The sequence below is a fragment of the Protopterus annectens genome, chromosome 5.part1, assembly GCF_019279795.1.
Source record: "Protopterus annectens isolate FY-2018-M chromosome 5.part1, PAN1.0, whole genome shotgun sequence".
NCBI classification, from domain to species: domain Eukaryota; kingdom Metazoa; phylum Chordata; order Ceratodontiformes; family Protopteridae; genus Protopterus; species Protopterus annectens.
The window spans coordinates 617,290,541-617,305,117 of record NC_056736.1 but is presented as its reverse complement, the minus strand read 5'-3'; the positions used below and the strand labels follow the sequence as shown (position 1 = coordinate 617,305,117).

The following is a 14,577-nucleotide window of genomic DNA, read 5'->3' as shown; positions in this document are numbered from 1 at the left end:
TCATGGGATTCACTAAAAAATTATTACAGAACAGAACCACGATCACCTATAAGCAGCTTCTTAAACAGATTATTAGAACCATATGAGGTATCTGGGCAGTTGTCAGATATATCTGGGATTTCAGTCTCAACAAGTACAAAGCAGAGACTGGAAGCTTCCAGCATATCAGTTTGACATTAATGGCAGGATAATAATGTGACTTCTGAGCAAACACAATGGAATATCCAGAAGCCAGTAAGACACAAGAGCAGAAAGAATATCAGTTCAAAGTGGAAATGTCTTGTCATACAAATATATTCATTTTTTTTATTACAAGTAATACGATGAATGACGAATGAGCAATGGGGGTGACCTGCTCAGACTTTACCAAGGTACTTGAACAGCTAGAACATGCACAAAAATAAGGATTTATGAATAAATTAGACAGTTGTAGCCCCCCCCCCCAAAAAAAAAAAAAAAAACAGGCTGAGAATGCAGGAGGAAAGACATTTCTGGGCATTGCTCTTCTGCTTTAAACTTATTTGGCAGGCAAGCTTGATACCTCACAAACTTCTACATGCTAACTATGAGATCACCATATGTTGGAGAAAAAGGAATATTTCAAGATATGTCCATTTCAGACTTATGTAAGTCTGTTTTCTGGATCATTCAGTCCCAGCATTTAAGGATCCACTAAAACAAGTCCCAACATTTGCAATTATTACCCAGTCATTGAGTAGATGCTAAGTTTGTAGCATGTGGGATAAAGTGCAACGACAACCAGACACACAGGCTTTTAGTAAATGGAGTCTGCATAGAATGAAAAAGGAAAACGACAGGGTACCACAAAATCTACACTACATCTTCTATTTTGTACACCTTTATTACTGATACTAAATATCGTCTGTAAAAAAATATATGTATAAAATGTTGTAGATGTTACAAAGATATCCAGACAGATTAATAGCAAGAAGAATAGAAACGCAGGAATATTGTGTGTCATGTTTGCAAAAACAATCAAAAAAAGTGAACTTATATTCAGTGGAAAAATTCAAACTAGCTTGTATGAAAAATGACATATATTTATGTTTTGTTGAACATGTTATTTTCACTAGGCATGTAATCTGTTTTCATGGCACACACAGCCAGGAGAAACAACATTGAGAAAATACCTTTATTCTTTTAAGTAAGAGTCATGTGATCTTTAACATCTATATAAGGTATCAGAAACCTATGCATATAGGATCTTGCTTACTCTCATAATGCTGCTTTGCCATGTTAGAATTACACCAATAGAAAACAAAAAAGTTTAATAAAAGTTAAGCGTGTTCATTCCCACTTTGAAGGAACTTCATCTGAGTAGTAAAATCACATTTCAAAATCACATGCATCATTACAGCCAATCACAATTGTTCTTTTAATTTAAATCTTTTAAGTCACATTAAAGCAACACAAGCATGAAAAATAACCCCATTACTTAACATTCATCATCTACTGCTAATGTTTAAAACACTTTAAATAATCAACATTAAAAAAAAATTAACATAATGTCTTAGTTTCAAAATACAGTTAATAGAACACATTTCACTCAGCCCTGGGAATCTTGTTACATTGAGAAACAATTCCCACCACAACTTGTGGCTCTCAATCAATTCTTCCATAAAACTGCCCCTTGGGTTAAGACTGATTTGTTCCAGTATAAAAAATACAAATTTGTGCCCTGCATTTATTTCAGTATGTTCGTATAAGACATTAGTATTCTTCCTTTTCTCAACTGCTCATTTCCTACTACAACTCAGGCATAGCTATGTAGCTTATGATAACCTATTGAATTGTATGTGTTGTGTACTGCACATATTATATTATATTATATTATATTATATATTGTATATTGTATATTGTATATTGTATACTATATATTTGATTGTGGCCCTTTTCTCCCCAGGCCTCCACTGAAAATGGGCTCATCAAGACCCACTGCACCAACCCAGTAAACAAATGCAAATAAATAAGTAAATTATGTTATATTATGTTCATAGACCCATTTTCTCAATTTTCTATTGGTCTTACCAATATAAAATGCATGGCATAATTTACACATAGCTAGGTATACCACCCTATTTTAAATCACAGGAATAATGGCCCCTGGCATGTATGATTTTCCCATTAACCAACATATCAATAAGAGCCCACTGAACACTGAAGGCGTTATAAGAGAACTGGGGACACAGGTTGACCGCAACCTCTCCTTTGACCACCATATTGCCACTGTGGTCAGAAAGTCCTCCTATGTGGCACATCTCATTACCAAGGGTTTTGCATCCAGGAAGAAAGTGGTCATCATCTCTCTCTTTACTCTTCCCTCATTAGGCTAGTCATCGAGTATAATACGCCATTTGGCATGTACCTCACTAGACACATGCAACAGTTGGAAAGGCCACAAAAGTAGCTCACAAAGAGGATCCTAGGCCTTAAACATATGTCCTACATGTACAGACTCAAAAAACTCCAGCTATTCTCTATCTCATATCATCTACTAGGAGGCGATCTCTGTTTGACTTACAAAGCCATGTCTGACCCAGCACTGTTAGAAATGTTACATCTAAAGAAATCCCAATCCCTCCACATCACACACTCCAGAGGCCTCAACTTCATTACCACAATCAACAAACATGCTGGAGGGACAGGTTCATAACCCAAAGACTGCCCATGCTCTGGACTAGACTTCCCATGCATGTCAAGCAGAGCACCTCACTGGTCCTCTTCAAGAGAAATCTTGATGAGTGGATGGGAAATAGAAAGTTCACCCCGAGGTTCACTCCAGTGGCTCTACTTGATAGAGGCACTGGGAACTAACATCCGGTGGCACAATGCCAGGGCACTTCTATGGGCTAGGCTTGTAAAGGCTCCAGGGCCATTAGCCTAGTACACACCTATGAACCTATATATTTTACCTTTAAAATGAAAGGGCAGTGAGAACAATGTCCACATTTAAACATTCCAGCCATCCGGTTGGAACTACCCCTCACTGGGAAAAGTAGATTCCCCTCTCCAAATAATTTTTAAAACACTTATTTTTCCTGTAGGTTATCAGGGGCCCCTCTCCCAATTTTCTACATATTTCCAAATCTTCCATAGGCAAACTCCAACTTTTATATAAAATATCAGAAATAGGACTGCTGCCCAAGGTGTAGGTGTTAGTAAAGGACCTTCCCAACTTTCTGTCTTGGGAGTTTGAGATTACCTTATCATCCCTTTCTGTCCCCAGAATTAATACGGTATAAAAACACTTCTCCTTTTAGTAAGCACCTCTTCCATAATAGAGTTGACAAAATTGGGTGGGTATCCTTTCAATGATAACATACCTCATCTGTACCTAAACCAAAAAGGAAAAGTGTGTAGGAAAAGGAGGTAAACATGATATAAGGATAAAAATACCTCAAAGAATTCCTAAGAGACCATAGATATAGAGATGCATAAAAGTAATATGACACGCATTGAATATATAGACAAGACCGAAATAAGAAAATGTATGGAACTATCTTTTTTCACAAAGAACGTAGCAAGTGATTGGAAAAAATGTGCCAATAATGATGTTTTTTCCCATAATGTATAGAATATATATAATGCAGTACTAATAAACTGCAGAAAAAAGATTTGCCTTTAAAGTAAAATCTAGATAATGACTATTTGAAAGACAGATGCAGAGCTACTTTGCCAAATACTCCTACTTTGCTATCAAAGTTCATGTTCAGGAATATTAAATCCTCTTTGAAATAACTTTCAGACATATGCTGACAAACAATGTGCTGTACTTATCTGTAAAACAATAAATGTGAGAGATGTACAGCCCAGTGGTTATGCTAAAATGCTACAAGTAAGCTAACCCTACATACTTTGGTTTACGTCAGCTATACCTGCATGCCTAGGTTTGAGTACTACAGTTCCTGTTGCACAACTCAGAAAAAAAATATTTTAACAAAGAATTTTGCTTCCTTCATGAAAACAAGCAACTGAGTAATATTATTGTTATTGGTGATCTGATAAAATGTAAATGTTTATAGACTAATTACCTAATTGCATGTGTTTTTAGATCTTCAGCTGTATCCTGCTGTCTGTGATTGCAAAGATCATGAACTGGAATGTGTCAACGTGAACCTGAGTTCTGTGCCACAGGTTTCAACTAATATAACATTGCTGTAAGTAATTCTATCTCACTTTTCAAGGATGCCCTCTTACTTGTATGTGTTGTGCTTATCAAACAATGTTTCGTCCCCACATTTACTCTTCCACACACATACTCATATTTAAAACACACACACACACACACACACACACACACACACACACACACACACACACACACACACACACACACACACACATAAACACACACACATAAAAACACACACACACACACACACACACATATATATATATATATATATATATATATATATATATATATATATATATATATTTATACACACACACACACACACACACACACACACACACACACATACAGCAGCATGCCTTTTACCTGTTCCTGAGTTGACAGAAAGTACAGTTGTGTAAAATCATACCATAATAGTAGATGTCCTTCTCTTCTGAAGGAAGGGATGTCCCATCACAGGTAGGCAGTTCCTCGTACAGTATGAAAAAGCTTGAAAAGGATCTTGTTTGTGCTGTACATCACATTTATGCTCCTCGCACAGAACATAGGGCATAAAAGGGACGTTTAGATGCAACTACCCAGAACTGAATTGCCCCAGAAGAGAACAGTTGTCATAGGACAAAGTAGTTGTTGCATATCCTGAAGGAAAAAATGCAGAACAAAGAAGAGGGAGTTGGAGAGAGGGAGTGAATACTGCAACAGTGAATAGAAGAATATCTACTGTTATGGTAAGATTTTACACAACTGTACTATGTCCTTCTATATCACTGTTGCAGTATTCATGAAAGATTGGAGAGTAAAAAAGCTCAAAAAACAGAATGGGAGGTGGAAGGCTGAGAAGAGCCCTCAACAAATCCATATAAAATGGTTTCAGCAAAACTGCTCTGGCCCTAGAAACCATATCCAACTTATAAAGCTTAGTACAGATATGCACCAAAGACCAAGTAGCAGCTTCAAGGATCAGTATCCAATCCCTTGAAGAAGGCACCAGAAGAAGCAACAGCCCTAAAAGAATGAGATCTAACAGACGCAGGCAGAGACTTGCCATGAAAAGAATAACAAAAAGAAATAAAGAAACAACCAAACCCAAAGATCTAGGATGTAAGGAAACAAAAAGCTGATCAGACTTATGAATAGTCCTAGTTTTATCCAAATTGTACCTGAGCTGTCTGTGCAAATCCAATGTATGTAGGACCCTCTCACTAGCAGACTGAGGAGAAGGAAAAAAGGAAGGGAGTTGTATCGACTGATTTAAGGACAACTGATTTACCACCTTGGGTATAAAACAAGGATTAATATGAAGGGACACTCTGTCCCTGTGAAAAGAACAAAAAAGAATGAATAGCCATAAGGGTCTGGAGCTCAGAAGCCCTCCAAGCAGAAGTAAGAGCCAGCAACAAACCAGTCTTCCAGGTACAATGTTGCAAAGAAACAAAATCTGCAGGCTCAAAAGGAGCCTGAATCAATGTTTCCAAAACAAAACTAAGGTCCCATGGAGGAGGAATATATTTTCTTATAGGTCTAATATGCAAGATGCCTTTAAGAAAGTGTTTGACCTCAAATGAAAAGTCAAAGGAGAAGTCAAGGATAGACAAGCAGAAATGGCTGACAAATAGGCCTTCAGAGAAGAATAGGCCAAGCCAGACTGGAGCAACTTACATAAATAAGAAAGGACCAGAGGGGCCTCCACTGAAAAAAGGTCCTAGTTATGAGCATGGCAACAGACCAACAACCTTTTCCATTTGGACATATAAGATTTTCTGGTTGAGAGTTTCTTTGCCTCCTGTAAAACCATGAGCACATCCTGAGAAAAGAGATGGCTGAAAGGGATCAAAACCCAATCATGCACAATGTCAGTTGCAGGGTGGACAATTAGGGAGGGATGAGAGATCCATTGTCCTATGCAGGAGATCCAACCGCTGAGGTAAGTTGTGATTTTTGCATCTGGCCAGATGCATTAAGTGCTGTCTCAGCCAAAAGGGAAACACTTGCAGGATTTTTGGGGAGTTCAGCTAAATCTTTTGCAGGACTCTTTAAAGCAGATAAAGAGGAAGGAAAGCATAAAGAAACCCCCCCCCCCTTCCATGGAAAAGATAAAGCGTCTGTTTTCCAGGCAAGATGGCATGACACTCTGAAACAGAAGAGAGGAAGTTGCCTGTTCAGTGGAGAGGCAAAAAGATCTCCCTGAGGAATACCATACCAATGGACAATGTCTAGAAAAACATCTTTCTGAAGCATCCATTCGTGAGCCTGTGTTTTGGATCTGCTCAGAGAGTCTGCCACAAGATTGTGCTCTGAAGGAATGTATACTGTTTAAAGAGTTAACTGATAAATGAGAGCCACTTCCCAAGTAGATTTCATGCCCAGCTGCTTGTTGACATACCACATCACCATAGTGTTGTCTGTGTACACCTTCAAGGGACCTGGAGAAAACATCGGGTGAAAGCTTGAATGGCCAGAATCAGAGCCCACATCTCTTTGATGATGTATGGTCTGATTTCTGATGGGGTGGCCAAAGACTCTCTACTTTCAAGTGACCAATAGATGCCCCCCACGCTATGTCTGAGATATCAGTGGACAGCTCTTGAGAAGGGACAAGAGGCTGAAAGGGCCAGCCTGGGTTGAGAGCAAACTGTTGACTCCACCACTCAAATTCCTTCTTGAGACAGGGAAGGAGATGTACACTGAAAGTCAGAGGGTGACAATGCTGCAGCCAAACTGACTTCAGGTACCATTGAAGCGTCCCCTTATGCAGTGTGGCAAGAGGAATCATTAGAATAGAAGATGCCATGAATCCCAGGGCCTAAAGAAACTCCCTGGCTGGCATGGCAGTCAGGGGAAGAAGAGACTGAAAGAAGGCTATCAATGACAATACCTTTGGAGGCTGAAGCAAGGCCAACATTGGCACCGTCAGAATCCTGAAAAGCAGATACACATGATCCTGAGAGGGAGTCAGGACAGACTTTTGGAAGTTGATAGAAAACCCCAAACTTTGAAGAAAAGAGATGGGTAACTGCCGATCCTGCAACAATCGACTGGGAGAAGGCGCCTGAAGCAACAGATCATCTAGATAAGGAAAAGTATGAATGCCTTGAACCCTGCAGAAGGCAATCACAAGAGCTTGACATTTTCTGAATACCCTTGGGGTAGTAGAGAGGCCAAAGGGCAAAGCAGTGAGAAGAAGACACAGAGAAATGTAAAAACTTCCTGAAGAGAGGGTGAATAGGGCTATGGAGGTAAGCATCTTTCAGATCCAAGTGCACCAGAAAAGTCTGGGGTAATAAAAGAGGAAACAGAGTTTGAAGAGTAAGCATCTGAAAAGAAGGGATCTCGAGAAAGGTGTTGAGCTGAGAGAGATCCAAAATAGGTTTCCAAGTACCATCCTTCTTAGGAACCAGAAAAATCCTGGAATAAAAACCCCATCCTAGTTGGGAAGGGGGGACAGGTTGAATAGTCCCTTGGTTCAACAGGGACCCTAGAACCTCTGGCAAATGAGAAAATTGTTCTAGAGCAGGTTGAGGAATCCCAAAAAAAGGAGGGAGAGATTTACATACCATGAAGTAACCCTGATGGATGATAGAAAGAATCCAAGAGTCTGAAGTGATGAGATGCCAGTTTGGAAGACAGAGCTGAAGGGACAAAGAAACCTGGTCTAAGGGGGGGAGGGGTTCAAAGAGAAACAGATTTATCAGATAAAGGAGGCTGCTGGGCCACAGAAATCTGAGAAGCCATAGCAGAGGGATCCCTCCTCCCACCCTTCCTGCCTTAGAAGCCTTGTGGGGTTGACTGCAAACAACAGCAAATAATTCCTCTGGAACTTCAGGATAGGAGAGACAAAAATATGTTTAAGGTCTTACAAGGCTTTGCCTTCCTCTTGATGAGAATTAAACAAGTCAGCAGCAGCAGTCCCAAAAAGATGAGTATTATCCAAATGAGCATCCAACAACTTGGCCTTAATGTCCTCAGGTAGATACTGGGGATGAAGCCAAGAATAACACCTCATGACGGACCCAAAATTTGTGGCCCTAGAAGAGGTGCCCACAGTATCATAGCTACAGTTAATAGAGTGTTGAGCCACTTGCGAAGCAGAACCTAAAAAGATAAGGCAGAGGAATTGCCATCAGAATCAGGGAGGGCAGAGATAATCTGACAAGCCAGAGCAATCAAGGCCAGAGAATTCCTGGTCACGTGGGTCTGGTAATTAATAGCCCTAAAGGACAAAGTAGAAGCAGTGTAAACTTTCTTGCCAGTCCTCTCCATTGCCCTGTTTTCCTTATCAGAAGGCAACAGTTTGGAAGTGGGCAAAAGTTTAGAAGGGTTGTCAGAAGAGATGGACACCACGGTAGGATCAGCGGAAGGACATTTAAATAAAAACAGACAATCCTCAGGAACCTTTTAGAACCTGTCAGGTTTCTTAGGAGCAGGAGGCTGAGAATCAGGAGACTTGGAAGCAGCAATGAAATAATCTAACAAAGCAGCTAACACTGGAGGAGCTCCTGATGGTTTAGGAGTACCCACTTGAAACAACTCATAATATCTTCTCTAAATATCAGGCACTTGAGAAGAATCACACTTAAAGTATTCCATCATCCTAGCAATTGTGCCCCCAAAGGACAATTCCTCGAAAGGAGCCTCAGGGTCAACAGGCTCCTCTGCATCAGAACCATAAGCCAAAGGCAAATGCATCTATGAAGAATAGGACAAAGACCCTCACCAGGCAGGGAATCCTCATCTGAGGAATCTGTTGGTTCCCTGAACTGTTTAGAAGGGGTGGAGGTCCAAGGTGGAGTGGGTATGGAAACTCCCTGAGGAGGCTTTAGGTCCAGTAAGGCAGAAAACAAGCCCTGAGTAAACTCTTGCTATTCCCTTTGAGGATCCATAGGACAAGTAAATCATACTTCAGTTTTTGTCTTTTCTTAAAAGGGACATCAGCCCTAACAAATACCGGAGGTTCCAACCCTTGGCAAGATTCAGGAAGAGAACCTGGGACTTCCTCCCTGACCAATATCTGCAGAATCCCTCTAGGACCATCTGAGATAATCAACTTCAGTTCCCCCTCAACATCCAGAGTAGATGCCCGCAAAACCTTAGAGGACATGAAAAAAGACAAATCCATGCTGGCCTCCAGCTGAGTCATGGCAGAGGAATCTGATGTGAATACCAAACCACCTACAGAGCTATTACCTGCTTCTAGAGGGATGTACAGTGGAGCCTGGACAGCTAAAGTATCTGCCCAAGACTTCTTGGCCTTCTTCTTACCAAGCAGGACTATCTCAGGGTTAAAGGACTCCACCATGGTACCCTAGGCTAACTGTCAAAACCATTGCTTTTCAAGATAAATGGCCAGGGGAAGACAAATGGCTTCTGAGTGTCTTAGGCACAGATTCCTTACAGATACTGCAAGAGGTGTGGTCGTGGGAAGCACCCAAAGAAAAAAGACACTGTTTGTTACAATCTTTATGGGGAATCTGCCTTCCACTCTGACATTTTCACCTCCTGGATGACATGAACTGTAGGTAGTAATATAAAATACAAGATCAAGAAAAGTAAATTTTTAAAAAGAAAAGGAAAAAAATACCCTAAAGGGGCACTTATTTGGTGTTATAAAAGTCAGAGCAGCAACAAAGCATTCAAACCAACTGGCAACAATGGTGTATGAACTGGCAGCAAAAGAAGTTCTGGGTAGTTGCATTTGTATGTCCCATTCATGTCCTATGTTATGTGCATGGACATAACTGTGACATACAGTGCAAGCAAGATCCTTTTCAAGTTTTTCCATACTGGCTGAGCAGTGGGCTGCCCAGGGCAGAAAATCCCTTCTTTCCTCTCTGCTTTTACTGGCTGGTGTGTGTAAGCACAAAATTATCATTTTGTGCAATCACTCCCCTTCAACTATTTAAATTTATTAGCCATCCTACTGTATTCCATAGTACCAGAATACAAAAGTGCCCACCCCCTTTCAATCTATCTTGCTCTTTTAAAAATAGTGTCTCTCCACTAAAACCTTTTTTGTACAGCTAAACCTTAAGTTACTCACTTTCAGATCTAACTGCTTAGTGCACACTGCACTAGGATAAAACATTTTTTCCATCTTACTTTTAAGCATCTATTGCAAGACTTCCAGTTATTGGAGAGCCCACATTCTGCCCTCAGTAGTCCTCTTGGGATTAGTGCTACTGTTTTCTCCTGGTGTGAGGAGTACAGTGACATTATTTCCTGGAGACTGCTGATCACCAGGAAGCCTAATAACTGCTTTATAGGTGACACCTTAGAATCTGTGCTTAAATTCTGATCCTGGTGAGAGTAGGAGCAGAGTGCATTGATTCTTTACTGTTTCTTGTTGGAGAGTGAGTGTCTCTGCTTAACGTACCTGATTGGACTGGTTGCTATTTGAGGCATCTACCAGAAAAAGACTACAAGTCTACAGACCCTTGCATCATCTGGGACAAGACTGTGCTCACCAAACGTGGCCTGTTTCTCTTCCTGGGATTGGTGCTAACATTTTGCTTCTAGTGAGAGAAGAAGCAAAGGGGTATTGTATCCCAACAGAGTGAAGCTGTGGTGAGACCAGCATTAGTAGTAGCCAGGCACTAGGCATTCATGCAAATCCCCTCTTGTCATCATTCTTGACAAGCTAATTCTTTGTTTTCAGTAAGTATTGCTTGATTTGTTTCTAACTTCAGAATATATGCCTAAATACTTCATCCTTAAATTTTCAGGGTTTATGTATTAGTTTCCCCCTCAAGTGTTTGGCAGTGCTCTGTATAGACTCAGACACTGGGTCTATATTATATCATCGACTGCTTAACTTGTTGAACGCCTAAATGTAGACAGCTAAGGGTCGAAAACTTTCAATGTCGGACAGGCAGTTAAATGAATTCTTTCATCAGGAAATGGCCATTATCGGAAATTTGCCCTTTCCCCAATGTAAAGCAATCTCGGAGTTGGTATATTTAGTTAGGGGGTATGGGGGGCAAAGCCCCCCACATCGAGGGTGTGTGGGGGTGAAGCACCCCACTTTGTTACAGCTTGGAAGTTTATGTTAGTTTGGCATGGTCAAATTAATTCTTTCCCGATGAAAGAATTCACTTAAATGGCCGGTCGACATTGCAAGTTTTCTACCCTTAGCTGATGATGTTTAAGCTTTCGACAAGTTAAGTGGTTGATGATATAATATAGACCCCAGACACCCTGAGTGACATTTTTCCTGTAAAAACACAATTGAAATTTCTCCAATATCTAGTTTCACACAGGGCAATTAGTTGGCAGTGACAAGCATGGCCACATAGTTGCAAACCAGATACTCTTAACAGCTATTGATATTCTCACTTCAACAGACTAATCAATAAAAAAGGGTCTGTTGCCATGGATATGAACTTTTCTACTGTCTCCGTTACTGGCTTGGTGGATAAGGGCATCCTGAGGCAATGTATAAATTGTGTCAAGTTTACTGACAACCAGTTAATTCTCAAACAAACCGATGTAGTATGTGAGAAATGTATTTACACAATGTCACTGGATGCAAAGCTCTCACATAAAAGTACTCCTAATGTCAATAAGGTTGTCTGTAGTACACAGTTCAGTTACAGGCTTGCTGTTCTTGAACTGTTTGTAAGTTTCTGTGAGGCCATTTTTTGCTTGGGCTAAAGGAAAGTCTCTCTGTTGATCAGTGGCAATGAAAAACATTGAGCAGCCTGCCTGCCCCTGTGGGAGTGGTTACTGACTTGAAACTGTAGTTTTATTGGCCATTCTGGGTCAATTCCAAAACTCCTTCATCTTCCTCTCTTAAAACCCTCTTTTGCGTGGTTTTGTGCATTTTTGAGCATAGCGCAACAGCGGGCAGCGCCGCCTAATTGGGTTTAAACTATTCCAGGCTCCACAAAGTCTGCTCTTCACTTTTTCCCTTAGAACTGCTCTATCTCTCAATTTAAACACCATATTCTCATTCTAAGGCCCTTCACTGGTCCAATTAAGTAATCCTACAAGTTAGCACTATTAAACCATAAGCACTACTTAATCTTATACTCTCTACGATTACCCTGTCCTCTATTGGTCCATCTTAAATTCAGTTTCCCTATTACTCTAGCATGTCCAAAGGTCAGTCAATGGTTTCCTCTCCAGTCCAGCTGGTGAATCTGGGAATTTTGAGGCAATGTTGCAACTGTCTCATGTACACGGACAACCCTCTCCTCCTCCAAACAGGTTCAAATATATGTGAGAGATGCAACTATTTAGCCAAACTGGAGGCTGAGCTCTCTCATCTCAAAACTGGTGTAACCAGTCAGGAGGAGAAGGTAACCTCACACAACACAATTCCAGTATCACATAGTCCCACCACATCAGCGAACCAAACACATAAATACACAAAACATACTCAGAGGCTCTAAATAAAAATCTACCTAAGCAACAGAGACCTCCAAAGCAGACATCCAAGCAAACGCTACCTCAAAACAAAACACACACAACACATAACCCACAAAGTCAGTGTGCCAAGCAGCCACAGCCCTTAAGGCTGAATAACACACCTGATACTCTTGTTATAGGTGACTCTATTGTCAGACACACTGACGTCCCGCTCACCAGGCTGAATAAAGAGAAGGTCACAGTGAGCTGCCTGTCGGGTGCTAGGATCCGACACATAACGCAAGCACTCAGGTCACTTCAAAGCAAATACAAATATGACTCAGTCATTGTACATGCTGGTGTGAATGACCTGAGACGTACCTCCCTGGACTACATGAAAAGAGACATAGAGGAGCTCTCTGATCATGTAGCCCAGGCTGGTATGACCCTGACCTTGAGCAGCATCTTACCCTCACCTAGAATGATGTCACAGTATAAAGACAAAATGATTGATTTTAACAATTGGCTAAAATTTTGGTGTCATTCAAAGGGGATCCAGTGTCTGTCAGCCTGGGATGACATGCTCGACAAGCCACATTGCTTCGCTAGGGACAGCTTGCACCTGTCACCACTGGGCTTTCGGATATTGGCAAAGGCTCTTGCCACCTCCATAGTGCCTTTTTTAGGCAAGGCTCAAAAGTCAAACCCACCCCCATAGACAGCACAAGGAACAAGAAACTAAGGGTAATGCTGCTAAACGCCAGAAGTCTTAACCTCAAGATGCATGCACTCGAAGCTCTCCTCAATATGGAGAACATCGATATCTGTGCAGTGACAGAAACCTGGTTCAAGGCTCCAGAGAGCATCCCAGCACTACCAGGCTATACCTCGTATCATGATTTTCAGCCCCAAAACCCAGACCGAACCACAAAAGGAGGGGGAGTTTTCATATTTATCAAGGATATCCACACCTCCAGGTTAGTGGCATTGCATGAAGTATCGGAGACCATCCATGTGCAACTAACAGTGAGCAAGACTGCTTTTCAGTTTATAGCATCCTACAGACCACCCTCTCAAAGTCAGGAATCCCATTCGGCTTTCCTGAAAACATTGGAGAACATGAAGATCTCTCCGAACACCATTATATTGGGTGACTTCAACTACCCAAACATTGACTGGAAGCACTACTCAAGCCCCAGCACCTTAGCCCAAAGATTCCTGGAAATTATAAACTCAAATGCTATGGAACAACTAGTCACCACTCCCACAAGAGGGGACAACATACTAGACCTGATCATTACCAACATGGGGACTCTATGCTCCACACCAGAAGTATATCTCTCATTGGTAAGATCAGACCATAAATTACTTTCACTGGATGTCCACATCCCGACCCCATCCCCAGCCCAGAAAACCACAGTGAAAAACTTCTCAAAAGCGAACTTCTCACTTCTCAAAACCGAAGTGGAATCCTTCAAGGCCCCAGGGCCACTGGAAACTACAGCTCAAACTGCAGAATTCTATATAAATGCATTCTATGGACATCTCCAGTAATGCATGGATCATGCTATCCCAAACAAAACCAAGACCCAATCATCCAAAGGCAGGCGTCCAGTCTGGTGGACCCCTGCCATAAATAAACTGTACAACAGAAGGAGGAAGCTACTACATGATAGAGCAAAATCCCTAATAGGGAAGGCATCTCTGATCAGTAGTAGCAAAAAATTATGATCCCTCATAAAATCCTCCAAGGCCAGCTTCGAGAGAAAAATTGCACAGGACACCAAAGACAATCATAAGGCTTTTTCAGTTATGTTAGAAACCTGGGATGCAACTCCCAGACTTGTTCTGAGTTGATTCTAAATGACAAAAATACACTGCACCCACAGACATCGCCAATATCCTGGCAGACAGGTTCAGTGCTAACTTCTCCACCCCCCAAAAGAGCAAGTATCTATCCCAGCAGAGGGCTGCCTCCCAAACATCTCAGATGCTCAGGTGAAGGCTGCCCTCTCCAAAGCAAAAAACACTGCTTCCATGGGACCAGATGGCGTCCCAGGTTGTTTCCTACATGAACT

The 14,577-nt window shown here is 41.3% G+C and overlaps 1 protein-coding gene across 1 annotated transcript in view; it reads left to right on the top strand.

Moving 5' to 3' along the window:
- Window positions 1-14,577, top strand: part of RXFP2 (relaxin family peptide receptor 2) — a 1,960,183-nt gene that overhangs the window by 1,012,575 nt on the left and 933,031 nt on the right. Inside the window, exon 4 of the mRNA XM_044073236.1 lies at window positions 4,073-4,178. Within this exon, the coding sequence (XP_043929171.1) occupies window positions 4,073-4,178 (106 nt within the window). The remainder of the gene's footprint in view (window positions 1-4,072; window positions 4,179-14,577) is intronic.